The sequence below is a fragment of the Herpailurus yagouaroundi genome, unplaced genomic scaffold (assembly GCF_014898765.1).
Source record: "Herpailurus yagouaroundi ecotype Mexico unplaced genomic scaffold, PumYag 206, whole genome shotgun sequence".
Lineage (NCBI taxonomy): Eukaryota > Metazoa > Chordata > Mammalia > Carnivora > Felidae > Herpailurus > Herpailurus yagouaroundi.
The window spans coordinates 4,011,796-4,035,399 of record NW_024412437.1 but is presented as its reverse complement, the minus strand read 5'-3'; the positions used below and the strand labels follow the sequence as shown (position 1 = coordinate 4,035,399).

The 23,604-nt window shown below is 45.3% G+C and overlaps 1 protein-coding gene across 10 annotated transcripts in view; it reads right to left on the bottom strand.

The window, feature by feature from the left end:
- The window catches only part of CEP112 (centrosomal protein 112), a 473,818-nt gene that overhangs the window by 41,741 nt on the left and 408,473 nt on the right, over positions 1–23,604 (bottom strand). For 9 of the 10 annotated variants that reach the window (XM_040452171.1, XM_040452174.1, XM_040452173.1 and 6 more), the window contains 3 exons: positions 18,370–18,471; positions 14,227–14,291; positions 12,509–12,970 (listed from right to left, as the gene is read on the bottom strand). In XM_040452171.1, the coding sequence (XP_040308105.1) occupies positions 12,967–12,970; positions 14,227–14,291; positions 18,370–18,471 (171 nt within the window). In that variant the 3' untranslated portion in view covers positions 12,509–12,966. Of the gene's footprint in view, positions 1–12,508; positions 12,971–14,226; positions 14,292–18,369; positions 18,472–23,604 lie in introns of those variants that run through there. The other variant, XR_005783756.1, reaches the window with a different exon arrangement.

Sequence of the window (23,604 nt, the reverse complement as noted above, 5' to 3'; positions counted from 1 at the left end):
AGAGAGAGAGAGAGAGATTTTTAATCTGTCTTCAGTGACAGGGAGACCCAAACATGGAAAACAGGAAGCTCTGCTTCTTCCCTTCTCGCGTGACGTCTCCGGCTGCCCCAGAAACCAGCAACGTTTCATTCACATCCTTAGTCTGTGTTTCTACCATCTCCAGATGGAAATCGGACATGGCAGCGACAGGGAGGCCAAATCCTTATGCGTTAGAGTCTTTTAAAAATAATGTCCCCGTGTGAGGATTTATGGCTGGAAACCAAGGATCCGCCTGGTTGCTTCATACTTTTCCCTCCCATTGCCCAAGTGCCGCTACTTATCTGCATCCTAGGATTTTGTCATAGGATCTTGGAGTTACAAAGGACCCACGAGATACAGATCAAGGGCTTGCACAACGCACTCTCTCGTTTTCCCTACTTCTTCCCGACACCACTGCTCTAAGGCTTACAGGAATGAGAACCCACTAGCTTCCAGAAGAATTGAAGGCCTGTCTAAGATGGTTACCCTGACCTTGCAAATAAAGGGAAAGAAATGAAATTGCAAAGACAAAGAACTGCCTTACTCAGTTCTAGCACTGGCTGCCTTTGGGAGGCAGAGGCTTCCTTGTGGACCCTTTTCCCACTGCCCGGAGAGGATCTCTCTGGAGAATATAGAGAGGAAGCGGAGAGCAGGCACGGAAGGAGACTTGCTTGAGGCCAGAGAGCATTTGGAAGTGATGCCAGGACTCCTGTCTTGCAATCCCCTCTTCATTTCGCATACTCTTGCCCAACAGCAGACTCTTGCACATGCCGCTTCTCTGGCAAGTGTGGTTCTTCTGTAAAATATCTTATCAGATGGTTTATGAAATTAAGCTTTGATGCCTTATAACACATTTCCAAACAGACACTGTTGCCAGGGCCAGGAAGGTCTGGCCAGGCCTTTTCGCCTTTCTAGATCACGAGGCACGTAAAATACCGAAGAAACTCGAAAATGGATATTGGCCCAAGTGTGACCATTATGAAAAAAAAAAAATGCTTGCCTCAGAGCTAAATTAATGTGTCTAATACATTATGGGCGGCGGACGGGAAGGGACAAGCAATAAGGGGGGTGGGGAATTATGGGTTATGAAACCAAAAACTTGGGTTCTAGACTGAATCTGGCCACTTGGTAGTTGATCTTTGACCTCAGGAAAATCGCTCATAAACACTAGGTCGTAATGTTCCTTTTTGAAGGCTTTTGTTGGATGAGTTTTCTTAAAACAGGAGTCCAGTGGCGTTGGGCCGACAATGGCATCTTTGTTTCAGGATGTTTCATTGCCTTGGAGGGCCTGGGAACTGTGTTCAAAGTGAGGGTCATGTCTAGAAAACAGGTACTATGGCTACAATGCGCACGGATGCTCTAGAAAAACCATCAAGTGGTAACTGCCGGGGGAGAGAAGATTCCATTGCTTCCGTTTATTAACTTTTCTGTAGAATTCTTGGACGCTTCGGAATAGGCTCTGAAGGCTTTCTCCTGCCTGTACTTTGACATCAAACCAACAAATTCATTTCCAGAAGTGAGGAGACACTGCTTTGGTGGCACTGAAAAGGCCTTCCTGTTCGTATGTATTTGGGAGAAAAGGGATTCTTTAGTCTGAACTACTGCTAGATTCTGAAGCATATGGGTTCATTAGGTTTCTATTTTGCCATCAAAATTCTTTTCTACTTTATAAATGAGCCTATCACATTCTCTTACAACTGAAGAATCGGCACTATACATGCTTCACATTTTGGTGTCTTCCATTTTCATGAAATGCTTTATTTCCAAAACTATGGCCTCTGTTTATTCTTTTGTTGATTCAAGAATCCACACATCGCATGTGTTTTGAAAACACTTTAATACTTGATGAATTTTTTTTTTTAATTTTTTTTTTCAACGTTTTTATTTATTTTTGGGACAGAGAGAGACAGAGCATGAATGGGGGAGGGGCAGAGAGAGAGGGAGACACAGAATCGGAAACAGGCTCCAGGCTCTGAGCCATCAGCCCAGAGCCTGACGCGGGGCTCGAACTCCCGGACCGCGAGATCGTGACCTGGCTGAAGTCGGACGCTTAACCGACTGCGCCACCCAGGCGCCCCAATGAATTTTTTTTTTTTAATGTAGCCTCCACACCCAATGTGGGGCTTGAACTCACAACCCCGAGATCAAGACTTGGACGCTCTACCAACTGAGCCACCCAGGCACCCCAACTTGATGATTTTTTTTTTTTCCAGTGAGTGTTGCAAAGAGGGTGTGTTTTTCTTTTCTAAGGTGCAGATGGAGTCAGATGAATGACTACCAACCTTGACCTTGAGTGGTAGACTGTATAGCTAGCATATTTAGGCCATAGTGAATTCATGTGTTGGTGGTAAGTCGTGGTTTTAATCAGGTGAACAGAAGACCTTAGGGCAGCGATGCGTGCCAAGACCAGCGCTGAATGTGAAACTGCTGTCCGCAGCTGCTGTCGATGGCATTTCCCTTTCAAGATGGCCTACATGATTTCTCCATATGACTTCTAGATCTTAAACACATCACTAATTTGATAATCATATAGTCATTATTTCTTGTCTATTTATCTAGATAATGAAGGTAAGGCACACAGAGTTTAAGAAGGTAGCCTAAAGGCCAATTTCCACCAGTGTTAGAAATTAAATTTGTCTCCCAGTACAAGCTCTTGCCTTAAATAAAGTATCATGAACTATCCTTGCACAATAAAATATTTAATAACTCGCCTGAAGACACAGTCGAATTATACTTTCTCTTTCCTGTGGTCGGAAGGCATAATGTAAAATTCAACTACCCTTGGGGGTGTAATCACAGATAAAACTATTATGACCAAGTAGGAATTAGAGTATAAAATCTAAGTTTATATAAAATGGAATTATTTAGATGGTGTTACAGTCAAGCCAACCTGAAATAGGGCTTTACTTGTTTTTGGCTCAAAGACTCCTCTCAGAGGTAAATGCTACTCCCAGTTTTGCACATATTTCTAGGAGCACAACTCAACGCTTTCCTCAGTATTGTTGGGATCTTCTCGAGTTGTTCCTGAAGTGCCTGGGTGAACAGCACATCCTATCCATCCAGAGTGGTAAGTATTCAAAAATCAAGTTGCTAATGACTCGTGGCATTGCTCAGTTTGCCTTTGGCTGATGCCATCTGGCAGAAAAGTGGTATCACTTCTGGCAGCAGAAAAACCCCAAGTCAATGTCCACAAACCTCCCTCTCACTGTCTATACGGCTGATCTCTGCAACGGACAAGACAAATATTGACATTCTCTAAAGTCAAGACTGGGTTCCAATTCGTCTTTTTTGTAGCTTGAGTTGGGGGGGGTCGCGTGCAGGGTGGGGAGCGGGTGGAGGAAAGAAATCCAGAGCTAATTGGCATGAAGGAAATTTTGGTGCTAACCTATTACAAAATAAGTAAAGGAAGACATTTATGGTTTCTAGACATTGTGGGGTAAATATTTACAAAATTTATTAAAGAAATTTAGGGCATCAAAATGCTTTTAGGGGGCTCCTGGGTGGCATAGTGGGATAAGCATCCAACTCTTGATTTTGGCTCGGGTCATGAACTCATCATGGTCATGAGATTGAGCCCCATGTCAGGCTGCGTGTTGGGCGTGGAGATGGCTTAGGATTCTCCCTCCATCTCCCTCTGCCCCTTCCGCAGTCATTCTCTCTCTCTCTCTTTCTCTCTCTCTCTCCCAAAAAACAAACAAATAAATAAATAGCTTCAGGTAGTAAGGAAGTCTCACCCATATTTCTAGAATATTAGTAAGTTTAATTTCCCTTAAAAAATTTTTTTTTAATGTTTATTCATCTTTGAGAGACAGAGAGAGACAGAGCATGAGCAGGGAAGGGGCAGAGAGAGGGAGACACAGAATCCGAAGCGGGCTCCAGGCTCTGAGCTGTCAGCACAGAGCCCGACGTGGGGCTCAAACTCACGAACCGCGAGATCATGACCTGAGCGGAAGTCAGACGCTCAACCGAATGAGCCACCCAGGCGCCCTGTTTAATTTCCCTTTTTAAAAAGTTGTTTCATCTTGTGGTCTTCCACTCTAAATTCCCTCTGTTGCCCTTATATTTTGCTCAGTTTTTAATGCAATCTTGTTTACCCTCAAAACGTATCCACTCGGTTTTCTTAACTGTTTGGGATTTGGGCGGAGGGTGGGGAATGGGACATTAAAGAGTGTAATTTTGTGATCAAGTATTCTAACTCTGGGTTGTAAGTTCTACCTGAATGTAGAGTTCAAGTTGACTTTTTGTTGTCGCTGTTGTAAAAATAAAATTGCCTGAAGACCAACAATAAGTCCCTATCGGTGGGGGCCAGAAACAAAAAATATTTGAACGTACAGTAAACGTCATCAATTTTATTGTCATGGTTTATCCCAAGGGCCGGTTTGCAAAAACGGCTAACTTCATTCAGTGACTCTGCAAGATGGACAGATTGGCGAAGACCGTGTGAGGACAGAAGAGCTGAACTTTCCAAAACAACGTCCCTAAACTTCCGTAGACCGTTCCCGACACCCATCCGCATGGCCGGGCCTACGCCAGCTCCAGGGCGTTTGCGGGGTTGGTGTTCGGGGGAACCTTTGCCAACTGCCAGCTGCCATCTGGGATCGAAGGAGGAAACCCGGCCTCCGATCCCCAAGGAGCCCTCAGAACTCCGCACCCGGCTCTCCCCCTCTTATCTCAGGGTTGTGGATGTCTGAGAGGCACTGCGTCCTCCAGTTTGGACCTCCAGGGAATTTACAGGGCTCCTCTAATCCACACCCCTCCCGCCTCTGTCCTCAGGGGCAAACCTCGGATCTTCTCAGTCCTGGACTAAGCACCCTGTGCCTCACCCTGCCGCCAGCCCTCTCTTTATCTCTACTTTTCAACTCTTCAGCTGTCAGTACAACTGTGCGCCCCCTTCTGGTCCCCGCCTGTCCCCCTCGGTCTCCTCTTCGGATTCCCCCAAACCTCTCCCCTTCTTGGTGACCCGATCAACTCTCTCAGCACCAACTCTCACCCACACGTTCCTGACTAATCCCTGGGTCCTGACCCAGGCTTCCAGCTACCTGATGAAGTGCAGCGTGTCTACGCCCAGACTCGTCACCCCCACTCCCAAAGCTGGTGCCCCGCATCTCTTGGGGCTGGAAACCTTGGTCCTACATTTGTTTCTTTCTCCTTTACAATCATCTTATTCATTCAGGTGCCATGGTAGCTCTTGAATCTTTGACCTACTTTCTGTTCACAGAGAGATGCTCCTCTCCCTGGGGATGTGGTGGCACTTACGGGACTCCTGCACGCCCGTCCTGTCCTCTTCTCTGCCTCCACCCTCAGACTACCCCGCCTCATGCCGTCCGGACACGTGTTCCTGAAGCAGTTTCTCCTGGTGTCACTCCCTTGCTCAAAACTCTAACTGCTCCCTGTTTTTCTAGAACATAAAGTCCGGACCTCTCCTCATCCGTGGAGGCAATGCCATATAGGAGGAGTGAATCACAGGGACAGGGGTTCCAACTTCTGCTCCCTTCACTTATTAGAAGTGAAGCCGCGGGCAAATTCCCAAGCTTCTCTTTGCCTCCGTATCCTCCAGCATAAATCATACTTAGCTCATGAAATTATTGAGGATTGGCAGAAAACACAAACTTAGCCTTCATTTATTGAAGGTTTGTTGCATGACTTTTAAAATGCACTTATCACAGTTAATCTTCACAATCATGTTTCTACCATTTCCTCCACCTTCTGAGATGAGGAAACAGAGATTCAAGAGACTCAGCAACTTGCCCGGCTCCAGACCCCTCGGACTCCGAGGCCCTTCACCACATGCGCTGGGAGGCCTGCTCAGCACTGACGGTGGTCACTGACTTCCGTCTGGCTGCCACAATCTGCCTCCAACTCCTTTTATTTAGCTATTTATTTGTTAATGTTTATTTATTTGAGGGAGACAGAGAGGGAGGCAGGCAGGGAGAGAATGAGACAGAGAATCCGAAGCTGGGCTGTCAGCACAGAGCCGGACGTGGGGCCTGAACCCACGAACCACGAGATCGTGACCTGAGCCGAAGTCGGACGCTCAACCGACTGAGCCACCCAGGCGCCCCCAACACACCTTTTAAACCTCTCACGCTACTCTTCTCCCAGCACGTGATTGTAGAGCCTGTGAAGGACTTTCTTGGCTAGGATTCCATCTAGAACGCCCGGCCCACATTGCCGTCGACTGAAATCTTAACTCTTACCCCAACGTCCAGACTAAAATGTCACCTCCTCCTGAGGGGCGATTTCAAAATGTTACTACTTCCTTCAAATTCCCAGAATACTTGGCATTTCTCTTATACAAAGATCATGCTCTGTCTTATCGTTGTTGTTGTTGTTGTTTTTTCCTTCCTCTAGATGTCTTATCTTCCCACATGGGTTACAAGCCCTTTGCAGGCAAGGAGCAGATCTTACTTATCTTTGTGTGTCTCATCTGGAACAGACGAGGCACTCAGCAAAGGTCTGCAGGGTACTTAATTTGGGAGCAAAAACATTCAAGTTTTGAAGGGCTGAGCTCGATGTAGAGCTTGCGTGAAGTAAAAATGTTCCTCATACATTAGAGGTGATGCCACGGAGAGAACAATAATTACAATGCAAGACAGAGATGAGGCCAATTAATCTTTCTCCTTTACCAATAAAAAGGCAGAGACGGTGACCATTAGATGGTCAGAGGGAAAGCACCTGATAGCAGGGGCCAGCAGTAGGTGGTCCACTTGGGTTTGCTGTCTTAATTAGCCAATGAGAAAAAAAAAGCTCCACACACACACACACACACACACCCCAAATAATATCGCAGAAATGATTTTGAAAGAAAAAAAAATTCCTTCCATCAACCCAATTTGCATTCCAGCAGCTTCCAAACTCACCTGCCCAAATGCATCAATAAAAATACCGAAGAAGACAATCAGATAACACAAGTGGGAACTCAGTCAGACAAAGGTTCCCTAACATCGTCAGAAATACCACTCTAGGCAGAAAGCGGCGACCAGATCCTTAACTCTGGGAAGGAGCAGGTGGTGACATGAAGCGGCAGTCGTGGCCCAGGCTTCACGCGGTAACCACCGCACCCGGCTTGGATAAATATTTTTATTGCAAACACAATGGTATGTGATGGGCCACATTATCAGTTCTGACAAGGATTGCACACAGGATTGTGACACTGCAGTAGCTGGGAAACACGAGACGTTCGCGGGACGCTGGACTGCAACCTGACTTTGCAGGGAACTTGAAGAGCGACATCAGAGCTGATGTCAGGTAAGTGACAGCTTCAGTCAACGTGCGTGAAGCCAAACCGGGGAATGCAGACTCGCTTCTGAGACATCTTTGTCGATGTCAAGGTATTTCCGCAAGAAGCGCAAGACGTTCGGGACTCTCTACCGCCCTGTTAGGAAAAGACTTGCTCTTCCTGGGGAGACGATGTCTTTTCTAGTTTCCTTTCCCCCCTTACTGTGTCGGGCTCTGCGTGCTGAACAGAGCTGAACTCCGGGCAAACCGACGCTTGTGATGTTTCCGACACACAAGCCGATCACCAGGTCGGATCAATCCATCAACTGCAGTGTTTGGTAAGATCTGGAGTTAGAAGGCAGAGGAACGGTAACTTGGCTTCAGTTACACGTTTGCCTCCCCCACCCGGGTTCAGACTCTGACGGTGAGATCTGGGAGCTGGGATAAGTGGCAGGAATCGAGATAACCCGGCAGTGGTGAGAAAGCTAACGGGGCAATTAGGAGGCTGATTCATTTGTTTATCTGGATGATTAGTTGAGTAGTTTCTGAGTGCTCTGTGGTTCAGGGAATTCTCCCTCACAGGCTCATCAAGACCACACCCTTCCATGCGCCTGATATTTCCACGAAAGAAGGGAAAACCACGCTAAGCACAGGGTACGTGTTTCGGCGGACCTTTATAATGATACATTTGCTAAGATAATTATAGTAAACAACGCATACCAAGGCCCGAACAGAGAAGAGTTGAGAGAAACATTCAAACTGTGGTCCCTACCATCTTTTCAAAGAATCACAGAGGAAGGCACGGCCTCAGTGAATACTCGTTAACTCAGGGCTTCCCAAATCTTGTGTCACCTGTGATTGTAGAAATACAGTGCAGACCAACAGAATGTTGCACAGGAAGAAACTTTTTAGCAACCACCTAGATTTGGGCTCTTCTCAGCGTCTCGCAGAACCCTGGTCCATAAAATAGGTGCACTACAGAGAAAGTCTTCCATGGGTCAGTTTGTTTAAGGAGACATTCCAGGTCAAAGACAGATAGGTCGCTTTATCCAAGGGTGTGGCAGGCCACAGACAGCCATGGATCCCTTGACATTGCTGCGTCCGCTACCCTTGACTCTGGGTGGGCTCTGTCTTGGACAAAGTTCAGTAGAAGAGATGCTGTGCTATTCCTGGGCCCGTGGCTCGTGGCTTCCACGTCTGGTCTCTCGTGGGGCTTGCTCTTGGGGGCTCCTGATGGCCGCCCTGTGAGCGATTCATCATGGATTCCAGCCCTCTGAGCCTCCCGTGGTGGTAACCCGGCTGACATCTGACGGCACCTGCTGGAAACCCAAGTGAGAACGGCCCTGCTGAGCCTGGTCAACCCTCTTCACCCAGAGAGATGCTACGTTACCGTTTAGCCACTAACTTTGGAGGTGGCTAATGTGCTGTCTAGCACATAGTAGGTACTCAGCATTTATTAGACGGATGACTGACTGGGTGGGTGATACGAACGTGAACCTTCAAGAGGGGGATACGGCATGCCACGTTTCCTAAAAAGGACATCTGTATATGTCAAGACAAGTCATACAGAACAGAGCTTGATAGAATACTCGTGTGGGAAACCCTGAATTATAGGACTGAAATGGTGGAGTTTGGGAAATATCGCTCTACCCCTTCATGTTGCAGATTGCCAAAGTGAGGCCCAGACAGGGGAAGGGAATTACGTAGGGAAACAAAGCTAATTGGTAGACCCCACCTATGAACTCATTTCCTTTCCTGCCTGAAATAAAGGAGTATGGACGACGTGGTCTCACTTACGTGAACACATTCAGCTAATTAAATATATTGGGCTTCTCATTAGGTAGCCTTGTCTTTCTACTCGCTCATCAGGTCTTTGTGTCCAGCTAGCTGTTTTCCAGGAGATCTCTCCTAAATGGTAGACTCCCAAAGAGGATACAAGGGTATTTATTAGCCTGACGTCTAGACTAAGGTCAGTTCTAAAGACAGCAGAGTCTAGAGCGACATCTTGGGCCTGTGGTCTTAAAACACTTGCCTGATGGAAATGCTTGCTTACAACTGAAATCTCTGGGAGAATGAATGTTCAAGTGACCTAGACATTGGTCAGGGATCCAGAGTTCTCAATTCCTTTAGTCTTAGGTTCCAAATCCCACCTCTCTTCCTCCACGACAGAGCTAAATGATAGGATCCGAAGTGTGACTCAGTTCTGCAAATAGTACAGTGAAGAATGTCCATACCAGTCAAAATTTGTGATGTTCGGTTTTTACCTTTCAAGTACCATTCCCGCCTGTGCCACTGTTTGCCCATTGGGTCTCCAAATCCAAGAACCACTTCAACAGCTGAAAAGAGGTTTTCTCTAATTATCTTCTTTTCCTCCTTTGAATTGACCAACCATGTATCTTTTTTTGGTTTTATCAAAGGGTCTGCCAGGACAAAAGCACATCCAATTTTAAGTGAGCTTTAGTTAGCAGACTTAAAATTGATCATGCATTTTAGTTTCAGTAACTCGCAATTTCTACACACTTTGATAATTCACTTTAAAGAGCAAACCGTCTTTAATGACAAGGCTTAAAAGAGACGACCTTTCTGAACAAAATATGAAAGCTCAGGACGGACGGTGCTTTTAAGGAAACTCTGAATTAAAATGACCTTGTGTTCTGAAACTTTTCTCCAACCATTTTTGATGTTTTGCCTTCCCTTTTTACTCTTAGAAAGAAAGCTAAAACACCACCGCGTGCCGTGGATGGTGATGCACTTCAATAAGAGAGCTGTTAATTGTTAATTCAAACTCCTAGTTTCTTCCGTCTGCACTTTCTTTAATGAGGTTGCTCACGACTGCAGGCATATGCCCGTTTCTGAGGAATTCGCTGTTACTGTGTGACATGACAGGGTGACGTTTGAATCGGAGCGAGTTCCCTGGAGTCATGGCCGGTTCTTTTGTACAAACTATGGAGCAAGTCGACCCACTCTCTGTCCTCCTTTGTGCCCCTGGATGGCTGCCCTCCGAGGAGCTGATTGTTGAGTGGGGAGGTTGCAAAATCAGGGGTCAGACCCCTGAAAGGGCTCACTGCCTGGTGACGCAGAAACGGTGGAGCTTGAACAAAACCATGACATGTGCCGAAGACTGACGGCCGGCCTTCGCGTTAACCCTTCTCCTGCCCGACCTCTGGCGGGGTGCAAACATGCACCAAGAACACCGTGCTTTCCTTCTGCTTGGTTGTCCCCACTGCCTTATCACCCACTACCTGTTCATGATTGCATGCTGACACGTCAAAAGCACAGGTGGATGGCTACGGTGCAGTAGCCAAGAATAATAACTTGAAAGGTAACTAAATTAGGTACTCGCAATGAACAATCGATCTTCCGCCAGATAAAAGAGGGGATGAGATCTTAGATGATTTTATAATAAGGCGCGATGTGTATAATTTATTTCCTGAGCACTTGCTTTCTCTCCCAGGAGCCATTTATATACTCGGTGCTCAATTCAGTTAAGGAATTCTAAACGTGCCAAGCGCAATTTTTTTTTCTCTTCCTTTATCGGAGAACGTCCGCAGAAACATTAGTGTCGGCCATCTACTCCTATCACATACGATCAAACCGACCTAGAGTTTCAGCACACTCACTCCCAAACGTATGTGACACGCATCAGAAGGGAACGAGATCTGGGTGATGTCAAAGGTTCACCAGTGTTTGTAATTTCATAACCCTTGAAATAAGGAAAAGAAAGAATAGCAGGCAACTTTCCAAAACACCTACTGATATTTACTCATGGAAAACAAATATTCCGGAGTGGGAGTTCCAATTCCAGCACACCATATAGTTCACAAAGCATTTTCACTTCAGGCAGCTAATAACCTTCCTAATGAAATCTGTTCGGCTTCGACTTGTTTTCACGGTCTGTAGAGAAGCACTTAAAATTAATCACATAGCCTTAATCTTTCCCTTTTGAGCACTAAATCATAGGCTGAGCACTAACTGTCCTCATTCGTTAGGTGCTTCTAATAGCATCTGTTTCAGTTTTGTTTTTTCCTGAATATTTTTCAAGCCAATGCCGTAATTTATTGTAGATGCAAGAAAGACCTCAACTTTCAAAGGACAGTCCTCTATTCCCAGAAGAGGCATCAGGGCAGACATTCCCAGGCAGAGGTGAGCTACAGCAAGAAGGCAAGGCTTGCTTGCTTTCTTTCTTTCTTTCTTTTTTTTATTAAAAAAAAAATGTTGATTTATTTTTGAGAGAGACAGAGCGCCAGTGGGGGAGGGGCAGAGAGAGGGGAGACACAGAATCCGAAGCAGGTTCTAGGCTCCGAGCTGTAGCACAGAGCCCGACACGGGGCTCGAACCCACAAACCGCGAGATCATGACCTGAGCCGAAGTCAGAGGCTCAACCCATTGAGCCACCCAGGCACCCCAGAAAGGCAAGGCTTTCTATCGATGGTCATCACAAGTCAGCGTTTATGCCAATCCCGGCCCTGGCTTTGGTAGTGGCTGTAAAACCTATTACTTCCTTATCATCTCTGGGTCTCCGTTACAGTGCAAAAAAGGGTAATTAATCCCTAGGCAGCAAACAACACAGATGGGTGTGGGAAACCGAAAAGAATTTTGAAAAAGTGTACAAAAATGTTCTGTCCTGTCCTTTTACGGTAAACCGGATGATTATGGCCCCGGCGGTGGTCCGGAGTTTGAGTGTCTCGAAGGGCCCGTGGCACACGCACAATGCGGTTGGAAGAACCCGGAGCATCGTCTGTCCAGTGCAATTCAAAATTTCCTTGGCAAATGGGGTTGACCAATCAACATAGAACTGCTTCCTGGCACCGGTTGGAGACAAACACCCAAGCACGGGAACAACACCGTATTCTCAGAGGACAACGGGACCAATCGCAGCGCACCCGCCATCACTCGCCAGCGTTTGGCGGGTCCCTGTGACGCACCCCTGCATTTTTAGGCTTTCTTAAGGAATACCAACCGATAGCAGAATGAAAACAGCAACCACAGAGAGAGTAAGTAACAAGAAGACCAGAGCTGCTACATAAAACCCTTAAACTGTTCTGCCTCTGGAGACCAACAGGACAACTACTTGCAACGGGTGTCAGATGATCCAGCGACTGTTATTCTAAATAAACGCACTGCTTATGGATTTGATCTCTGACATGACATAAGGGATTTCCCCCCAGAGTACAATTTGAGATGGTCAGTTATCGTCCAGGGGAAAAATACAATGGATGTATCACACTTATTGTAGCAAATGATGTACAATAAAAAGTAGAAATAAAACTGATAAGTACAAAATATAATGTTTTAATCATACATGAACATGAAAACAAGGGAAGCATGTTCACATTTGGGATGCGACACTACAAACGTGATGTTGATCGTACGCGACTGGTAAAATCCTATGCAAACGCGTCAACGAGGCATCTTATGAGCAATCATTTCTTTTCCCTGCAGAAGCAACTCTCAGGCCACGCTCAAATGCATGCAAATATGGAAATCAGAAACAAAGAAATGTTAAAAAAAATAATAACTTAGGCAGACACAAATAAAAACCACCCCGTAGCGTCCAAGTGATGCATGTGTTTATGATCTTAATTACATTTAAGTATTAAAAAACGTTCACTGATCTCACAGTTTATTCTACAACATCCAAATCTTCAAACCTGCTGGAAGAAGTCCACAGTATAAGCCCGGGTGCGTCTGCCACCTTTGCCTGTGCTACTCAGGTAAGCCTCCGTGCAGTTACCTGAAAGTCAAAAGTCTCAGTTGTGACTTTCTGCAGGTCTGATGGGCATGCCACAGATAAAATCCGTTCTAACTCAGGAGGAGCTGGCCAGAGGTTAGAGCTGAATAGAGGGGCGCCTGGGTGGCTCAGTCGGTTGAGCGTCCGACTTCGGCTCCTGGCATGATCCACCGGTTCATGAGTTCGAGCCCCACGTCGGGCTCTCTGCGGTCAACATGGAGCCCACTTTAGATCCTCTGCCCCTGCCTCGCTCGCGCGCGCGCTCTCTCTCTCTCTTTCCCCTCTCAAAAATAAATAAATAAATAAATAAATAAACATTTTTAAAAAGCTTATTAAGAAAAAGGATACTTGATATCAAAATTTCCTCATTTATGCCCAGAAATGATCAAATCCCATCTGCACCAGGCAACAGAACCTTTTGAAAAGTGAATGATTCACAAGGTCTTTACTTTTAATTCACTGCCAAATAAGTAATTCGGCCTTTCACTGCACGAAGGGGTAAGCTGTTGGAAAGACAGCTACATGATCTATGTCAGAGACGTTGCTGGGAACCGTGGACTGAAAAGGCACCTTGAGAAGCACACGGTGAAGTCACAGTGTTGCCACACCGCCCAGCCGTTTATCTATTTTGGTCTAGAGAACATCTGCGGGAGCGCCAAACCCTCAGGGCACATGGGGCTTTGAAGATGTGGGCCGCCATGCTAAGAATTGCGTCATCTTAAAAGAAAGATGGTCCCCTCAACCCTGCAACCAGGCTTCAAGACAATGTCTTGTCATGACTATGCAGGTGAGGCCCAGGCTTGTCAGGCACCTGCAGATTCTCTCAGTTTGTTCTGATCGTACTGACTAAGCACCGTGATTACAAGGAGTGGGCGGCTTCTCGAAGACAGGCTATTTACTAGAAATAAGTCCCCCCCCCCATGGATATTATGTGTAAGCATTGTATTTATTTACCTACTTACTTAAATGTTTATTCATTTTTGAGAGAGAGACAGAGAGAGAGACAGAGAGCGCAAACAGGGGAGGGGTAGAGACAGAGAAGGAGACACAGATTCCGAAGCAGGCACCAGGCTCTGAGCTGTCAGCACAGAGCTGGATGCGGGGCTTAAACCCACGAACCATGAGACCATGACCTGAACCACCCAGGCACCCCCACGTTTAAGCATTTCAATAAGGACCTTAATGTCAAACCAGGGGGACTGACTCCCAGGGGCAAATAATACAAACTAATCAGCAGGCATTTGGAGCATGGGCTGTACCTTCTGCCTTGGTAGGTCGTCAGTTCTTCCTGAAGGATGGACGCTCGCTTTTGCAGAAAGTTAACCTAGAAAAAGACATCGTGTGTGAGCAGAGGTGCATATGGCTTCCGTGGCAGTAGCGTGCAACTAACGTGGTCAAATTTTATTCAGTTCTGGCAGTTGCCTGGATCAAATGCGGAAGATTCGTTGCATGTCAATGTTGTGTTTTTAACGTCTGGTCACACTGCATCCCTCCTGAAAATCCATCAGAGACCACAGAATCCATCTGAACTCCTGTCGCAGAGCCATCGGGACCTGGCCCCGGCCTCTCTTCGAGGCTCCACCTCTCCTCCCGTCCTCCCCCACCCCTCCCCACCCACTATGTCTTCCCCACCCTTTTGCCCTTTGGCGCGGGGCCTCCTCTCCCTTTGGAAAGCTTGGCTCACCATCTCCTATTTGTCCCCTGCTATTTGGTTCAAATGTCACTGCCCCTACCGACTTTCTTGACTCCTCCCCAACTGCCCACCGCATCCCAGGCAAGATCGTCAACAGCTTCATTATTAGCATAGCCTTGTGGGTTTGGGTTTTCATATCTCTCTCCCCCCCCCCCGCCCAACCTGAGAGCTCTTCTGGGTTAGGGAGGATGTTTCTTCGTCTCTGTGTCCCCAGTCTCTTTTCACAGGGCTGGGCATGAACCTGGTATTCACTAGTGTTTAAGGAATGGATGAGTGGGTAGAAAGAAAACGACTGTCTTCTGGAAACCTCCAGCCATCCTGGGGATTCCCTGAGGTTGGAGAGACAATATTTTGTAGTGGAAAGGGCCTAAGCTTCGTCTGAAGTTGGGCCACCTTGGGTTCAACTCCTGGCTTGGCCTCTATGGCTCTAGGAAAGTTACTTAAGCTCTTGATGCCTCATCTGTGAAATGGGATTAATGACAGCTCCTTGCCAAGGTTATGAGGATAACGTGAAATGACTGATAGAAACTGCCTCGTGCAGAGCTCACAGCCGGTACCACCTCCTGCTCCCACTCCCGCGGGTGGGGGTTGCTGAGAGCTAGAGGAAACTGGGGGCTTAGCATAGGCTCTTAAATCAGATCTCTACAAAGTGATTTGTTTTTTGTGTTTTTTTTTTTTGAAGCATACATTTCTATATACCACTAAAGATACCTATATCACGTATAAATTCAAAAGCACCTTACACGGCCACATAGAAACGGTCTGGGGGTAACCTCTATGGCTTGATGTAATCAAGACTCAACGGTATTTGATCATTTCGGAATTGTTTACTCTTGCCTCTTTGGTCTGAACTGAAACCATGGCAACGGTTGGTTCTGAAACACAGGCAAGAGGATACAGCTGGCAGAAGAGCAAATGTGCTTTGCAAGGGAGGGAAGCGCAGTTTTTCGAAATGGGTACATATCCAAGGGGTCCCCTCGGTTTTGCTTACTTATAGTATCAGCCCGGTCTTAGTTCTGTCCAATTGCTCAAAAGACCCATGGGACAATTGATAATGTTGACAGATGCAAGGATTACACTGATTCGGCTTCCCTCCCCCCTGCCGTGCTTTGCCACTGGAATTCCAACAATTTTCAGAAAACACAGGCACCTGTGCTTTCAAACTAAATTTGCTCACTATATGGCCTGTGACTCCCCCACGCAGCTGCCAATTCTGAGGCCCTAACGCAGCTGGCAGCACTCCCTTTCTGGGTCAACATCCAGTTTTAGGAGGCTGAAGTGGCTTTTATTACAGTGAAATGATATGAATGATAACAGAAGCCCTGCAGGTGGATATCAGATTTCTTTTCTTTCTTTTCTTTTCTTTCTTTTCTTTTCTTTTCTTTTCTTTTCTTTTCTTTTCTTTTCTTTTCTTTTCTTTTCTTTTCTTTCTTTCTTTCTTTCTTCTTTCTTTCTCTCTCTCTCTCTCTCTCTCTCTTCCTTCCTTTCCTTCCTTCCTTCCTTCCTTCCTTCCTTCCTTCCTTCCTTCCTTCCTTTCTTTTCTTTCTTCTTTCTTTCTTTCCTTCCTTCCTTCCTTCCTTCCTTCTAAAAAAAAAAAAAAAACCCAAAACCCAAAAAACGAAAAACACAACAAAACCCTCCTCTGAAGGTGCCAGGTCCTACATAGCTGACCCTATGGAAGCTCTCCTACAAAGTTAATGGGTAAACCACACTTCAAGGGGGGCTTTTCATGTAAATAAAGATGACTTAACCCTTTCTATGTCAACACTTTCCTGCAGTACTTATTTTTCTGTGTAGAAGCAAACAAGGCAACACTTAGCTGACGGAAGCAATGGCCGACGGTAGCAATGGCCAATGGAAGCAATGGCCGAAGGAAGCAATGGCAGGCGGAAGCAATGGCCAACGGAAGCAATGGCTGACGATAGCAATGGCCAATGGAAGCAATGGCTGAAGGAAGCAATGGCCGACGGTAGCAATGGCTGACAGAAGCACATGTATGGAATGATGCAATGAACATTTCATTTTCAGAGAAGAGGCTTTTTACTGAGGGGAATGCATATGGGGTGGCTAAAATTTGCCCCATGCTCTGTCTCACATATTATAAAAAAGTGAATGTGACTATCGTTACCAAAATCGTTAGCATTTCATGAATACATTTATCGAGCGCACACTATGTGACCAGCAGTACTCTCGGCACAGAGAGCAAAGATCTCTTTCTCTGATGGAGTTTTTCCGGAAAAAAAGTACGTTTTCCTTTTTTTTCCATTTCTTAACAGAGACACGATTTGCAAATATTTTCTCCTATTCCATGGTATGTCTCTTTGGTTTCTGCCTCTTGTTGCCTTTTGAAATACGAAGTTTTAAATTTTGTAAAGTCCAGTTCATCTGGTTGGTTGTTTTCAGTGTCATAGCTAAAAAACTCCCACCTGCCCAATGTACAAGGATTTTCTCCTTCATCTAAGAAGATTTCTTCTTAGAGTTTTCTTCTCTGAGTTTCCCTGTGGAAAACACGTGAGGAAGGACTCCAACTTCATTCTTTTTTCCATGGGAATTATCCGACTGCCCCTGCACTGTTCTATTTGTCCCTCAGTGGAACCGTCCTGCAACACTTGAAAATTAACTGACCAAAAATAGAAGGTTTTCCCCCCCACCCCGGACTCTCAATTCCATTTCATTGACCTCTGTGTCTATCCCTTTGCCAATATTACAGTCTTGATTATTACAGCCTCGTAGTGAATTCTGAAATTGGGAAGCGTGAGTCCTTCAAATTCCTTCTGACTTTTTCAAGATGGTTTTGACTACTGTGGGTCCTCGCTATTGTTTTTCGTCATTCTCCGCCCTACAAGGATTCTTAGACACGTGAAGGCAATGCGATTGTCGTAAATTAAAACATGACGTTTTAAATTTCTGAGTGTATGAGTGGGAATGTGTGGATTCTTTCCCCTGTTAGAGTATAACAAGCTCATTGGCCTGGAGACACATAAAACGTGTTTACAGAAGTACGTGGAAAAAACTCACATTGGAAGTTGTTGAATTATTTTGAGCATCTAAATTTATATCAATCGTATCTCTCGTATTTCATAAACTCTACCAAGAACTACACATCTCAGCAAGAAATACACATTTCAGCAAGAATATTTAACTGAATTGTTTGAATACCTTGTCATTATTCTGCTTGGAATTTAAAATGCATCTTGTTCTAACAACCACATAAAACACAGCAGAATAAAAATGCTTCTCATTTAACCATGGTTTCTGTTTCTCTGCACTTTCACAGTCAGAAATCAACAATGTGCCAAGGGATGGCATTTGGGGCCTGGTACCAAGAGTAAAAAGGGTGAGGCCGTACTAGAATGTGAGACTGTAAATGAGTAAAAGTAACCATAACTGAACTTTTCAATTTCACGGTGCTTTTAAGAGAATCTTACCGAGACAGTGAGTTCCAAAACCAGTAAGGAAAACATTCTCAAAACAAAACAAAAACCAAAAACAAGACCAAAAACAAAAACAAAACAAAAAAACCAAACCAAAACAAAAAAGCAAAAACAAACCTCCAACCAAAAACCGATTCATCCTGAGTTGCACGTTATGCTAGGATATGATATTACTTTTCGGCAGTCAATTCCGAATTAAACTTATTTGTAAGGCCTGTTTTCAGGATACACACATCACCTGAACCCTTAGGAAAGGCCTTGATTCTAGTAATTACCTGTGACTTGAGGGAGGAAATGGTGTCTTCAAGCTCTTGCCTTAGAGATGCTGGCATCAATCCTTTGAATTTTGTTTCATATTCTTGCCGTATATAAGTTATCTGAAGTGGGAAAAAAAAAAAGAAAGCTTATCGATGTCTCCACGGCAATGATCGTTTCAGATTTCAGGAATCTCGGGAGAATATCGATGTATCACAAAGCTAAGTTTGTTACACGTGGTCCATAAAGATGAAATGAGAGGAAACAAGAATTACAAACCGAAAAAGGCATTCAGTCTGCCCTTGTGAGTCCGGGAGAGAAGTCCCTGAAACGCTTTGTTTCTTTAAAATCCCCATTAACACAATTTATAGCGCTTGATAAGGAAACCACCTGTTCTCTCCTCGCCACTCAGGACAGACACGCTATGCTAATCTTCTCTTGTTCAGGATGTGGACTGTGATCATGACACATTGTGATCTGGGGACAACGTGTGGTGCGATGTTGCTTGGATTAAGGCACTTCTTCAACCTGGCTGGGCACCTGGGCGCTCGATATAATCCATAGGACTATGAAGATGGGAATGAAAGACAATCTACACTGCCGGGTCTCCAGATCTCCTCAACACAGTGAGACAGGAGGAAGGAGAGTCTTTGGACGGATGCACCTGCGCAGGGTAAAGAGGTACAAGAGGGTGAGCACGAATGCGAGTGTGTCTGTCTTCCTGTCTTTCCCCAGCTACGTTTATTTCTCTTCCTCCTAATCTGAGATGCAACGGAATTAAAAAACAAAAACAAAAACAAAAACAAAAACCCGTTGCACGTGCTGTGTTTAACTTAACGGAATATTAAAGCTGAACGGCAGGGTACCCCTTAAATGATTCATCGGACGCATCTGGAAAGAAGGTAATATGCTATGAAAATACACGCACCTGGGCTCAGTTAGACACGTCTATGGACTTACTGAAGATACTTTAAAATCACCAGCCTTCGACTTCCACCTTTTCTTACGTTAAACTGGATTAAGAGATGTGTTCTAACAGTTCTTTTCACTGCCCACTAAAATTGCACAGCAAAGGTTCTAGAACGGGATTTTTCCATTTTTCGCAAAGCGTTTTTTGACCTATGTTATAATCTTGTGATTTACACCTAAAAACAGAAATAACGAAAAATAATCTCTCCCAGGGATGCAGTATTTGATCTTTCCCACCTTCTCTTTTTGGACTTAAGTTCAATAGTTACATCAAACGAAAGGCACAGGCAAAGCAAAACACGTACTTTATAACACAGATCTCAGGGGCAACATTTGTTGAGGATCCACAAGCTACTCTATTGACCTTATTTTTCTATCATTCAACACTGGCTCTGAAATTCTGAGCTGCTACTCTTAAAAGGGATTCCTGCGTGCTTTCTTGTACCCTTGTTTGTTTGGAGTGTCTACGTTTGAAAGACAACAGGGCTGGGTATAAGAGTGCCCAACCCCACTTCCTTTCCCTCGGAACCCTGGAGACGTTTCTCTTCAAGGTCTTCTGGCATCGCATGCACCTATGGCGAAGTCTGAAGGCAGGCTGATTTGTTTTCCATGTTGAACGTGATTTTCTTTCTTTGCTTCAGTGTCCACATGATTTTCTTTTTCTTCGATGCAGAAGCTTCACTGGGATAGGTTTTGGTACTAACGACGACCAATGTTCGTGAGAACACGGTGTGTTCCCTTTCATGCAGTTCTTTGAAGAATAGTTTCGTGGGGCCATCTCTCCTCAGTTTCAAGTACGTTGGAGGTGAAGGCCAAGCACATCAGCTCTTGGGTTAAACCTCCTTGTTCCTCTGGACTCCCCTGCCCCCACTTCACTTTTCATATCTGATGGTCACCCTCTATTGGAGGCTGGGCTGTAGATGGCAGAGAACTGTGGGTGAACGAGACTGCCCTGTGATCGCCCCTATCACATCCCTTTTTAAATCCAGCATGCTGTATTTTCCACCTTCAACTGAGGACCAGACATTTCTACTTCCTGTCTGCTATTCCTTTGTTTTTATTTCACTGAATCTAAGTAAATGAGCTCTTGGAAAATCTGAAATTACCTCACTTATGAATGAGACTATGAATCAGGAAAATACTACTACTATCCTGCCTTCTTAAACCCATTATCTTGAATTTAAAAATCATCATACCAAGCAGAATCCTGTTACTTGAATAAAGTCACAGAAAATTTTAATCTGTTTTTTGCTCTATTTACAAGGCTGATAATGTTACCACTAGCAAACACTTATTGAGTACTTTCAGTGTGCCAGATGCAATTCTGAGTGCTTTAGTAAGCGGTTAGTGCTTCTGACAGCCCAGGGAAGGAAGCACAGAGAGGTGAGCCAGGATTTGAACTCAAGGAGTCTGATACTCAAGTACGTACTCTCAGGCACTATGCTCTGCTGTTTCTCAAATAATCTCTCCAAATGCTGAAATGTTTTTTCCACCCCAAAAGCAAAAGGACGTCACAGACACAGCCAGTTCGAGAAGTTTCATCCGCTACACAGCAGTGCTCTTCTCAACGTAACAGGGGCTATGAGAAGGGGGCAGATGTATTACCGCCCTTCCAGACTTCCATCTAGTCTTTGTGGGTTTTTCGGGTTTTTTTGGAGGACTGTAATAACAACAATGATGACAATAATTGCTTCCCCATACTTTCCCCTTGGCTCAACATTTTTTAAAACATTTTTTAAAGTTTATTTATTTTGAGAGAGAGAGAGAGAGAGAGAGTGGGGAGGGGGAGTTAAGCGCCCATTGGCTTACCACTTGAATCGAAGATTTATAAATGAGACTAATTTCAAACATCTATATAAGTGCAATGGACATATTGACCTAAACCACAAGCTCCATAAATCCCCCACGTAAGCAGACATTTTAAGGTCTGACCTGTGAGTGAAGGCTGTATCTAAGTTTGTCATATGGCAAAATGAGCAAGAGGAGGGAAAGAATTAGCTTATTGGCCTTCATATCACTTTTGACTCCAGCTACCATTTTACCCAGGATGTGTCTGAGGGGGAATAATGTGGGAGTGATAACCTGTATCTAGAAACTAATCACAAACTGTGAGCTGCTACCTATGCTAATCTCCCTCCCTTTCCCTGTCTTCCCACATTTCCCTGGTGGCCTGAATCCGGCCTTACCACAGATCAAGAAGCAGAAAGAAGCAGAGTGGATCTAAGCAAAGGATTTGATGGACATACGTTCCTTTTCCTAAGGGAAGTGCAAGTTTTTACATAGAAATCTAGTGTGTTGTTAGGCTTGAATATTAATTTCCATTAGCATACACTGTCCAATTACACTAGTGAGCGCTATGTTAGTTTATGAAACACAGAAGCATTTGAGGACCGCTCTCACTTGAGTAATTCTGGAAAGGAAGAGCCAGGGCTGTTTTGGCTCATTTCCATCCCCCCTCACCACTCCCACCTCCCTCTAAAAGCTTCCACATTCCTCGGCCACACCACACCAAATAGACATAAGCCTCCCTCTCTCCCTCTTTTCCTTCCCTTTCTTCCTTTTGGCAGAAAAACATTAGGAAACCTAGGATCGTGACAAATAGTGACACTCCTGTAATGTAGTAAGACCCCTGTATGCCCAGTGGAAATGGTGTATGAATAACACGGCACCCATGTGACCAAAGATAGCTGTGCTCTGCACCATGGCAACAGATTGCCCACCTTTCCCTTGAAGGCATAGCACTGACAATATTTCCTTTAATTTCTAAAATGGACCATGAAGACTGAGAACACCCGTGACTAGAGTTCAGCGTTACACTTCGGTTAAATGTATATCCTGGGTAATCGGACAAATACTCATTTGCATAAATAAGAGTCCACAGAGCGTACAGAATAGGTAGTCGACTTGCGCCAGTAGGGTCTCTGGAGATAAAAATTCAAAGTGATGCCGAGCAAAGTGAAGCTTGGAAATCTTATAATTTTCCTAAAAATATGGAAGGAGCACTAAAGCGTATTTTGTGGTGTTTTTATTGAAAAACACTATCAACTAGTCACATCGAGATGTCCAATCCACGTCCAATATGTCATCTTCCTGTCGCGTAACAAAGCAAGTAAGATACAAGTGTGAAGCTTTGTACAAACAACTTAAGGGCCTCAGCCACAGCGTATTTGATCGCAAGCTCCAGTGTGCCCGATACGGCATTCACTTTTGAAGAGGCGAGGAAAGGGCCACTGGCGGCCACTGGTGTTGCTTTGTCATGTGTCCCTGCACAGCCATTTGTAATTGTCTTCTGAGGTAAGACTGAAGCAGTTCAGGAAAATGAGTGTGCTTGATATTACCTTACACAATCCAACCAAGCATTTCTGGGGTCCGTTCAGCAGAGGGAGAAGGGAACTGAGTCACAATTCTACTGATGGCATCTCTGAAATGTCCCCTCACTTCTCTGCGTTGCCCCTGGGACCAGTCCAGTCTGGATGCCTTCATCTTGTACCTGGCCCACTGCAATACTGGTATGTTGGTTTTGGGTTTTGATTCAAATTTTCTTAACACTGAAAATGGAACTCAGAGGCGCCTGGGTGACTCAGTAGGTTAAGTTCCAACTCTTGATTTGGGCTCAGGTCATGATCTCACAGTTCGTGAGATTAAGCCCTGTGTCGGGCTCTGTGCTGATGGCATGGAGCCTGCTTGGGATTCTGTCTCCCCCTCTCTCTTCGCCCCTCCCCTGCTCATGCTGTCTCTCTCTCAAAGTAAATAAATAAGCATTAAAAAAAATAAAATTAAAATTGAATCCTTTAAAAGGCCAACAGGGTCCTGTCCAGTCTGGCCCCTATCCACCTCGTATTCCTGTCACTTGAGGGTCCCCTCACTTCCAGACACCAGACCGGACGGCTTCTTTCTGTCCACTCACCAGGTTCCCAGGTGCTTGTCCTCACAACAGGCCTTTCTCATCTTCTTCTCCTTACTTTCCTATCCCGTGGGGCCTTGCTGTTCCTCCACCTAGATCTCTGGGCATGAGGGTCCTGAAGTGTGGTGATCTCAGGGGTGCTATCCACCCAAGCACCCGGCGCAGGGACCTTGGCAGGCCCTGGTCAGGACGTTGCATCTGGGGCAACTACCTTCCAACTTCAGATGGGCTGGAGCCCCTCACTGTGGCAGGCAGCAGCTTTCCTCAGTTTCCTTTTGGGAACGGAGGCCACACCAGCCCTTGCTTTCAAGCTGCGACCCAGTCTCTTGTCATCTACCTGGCAAGGAGCCCTCTCAGCGCTTTTATTCCCCGTTACCCCTGG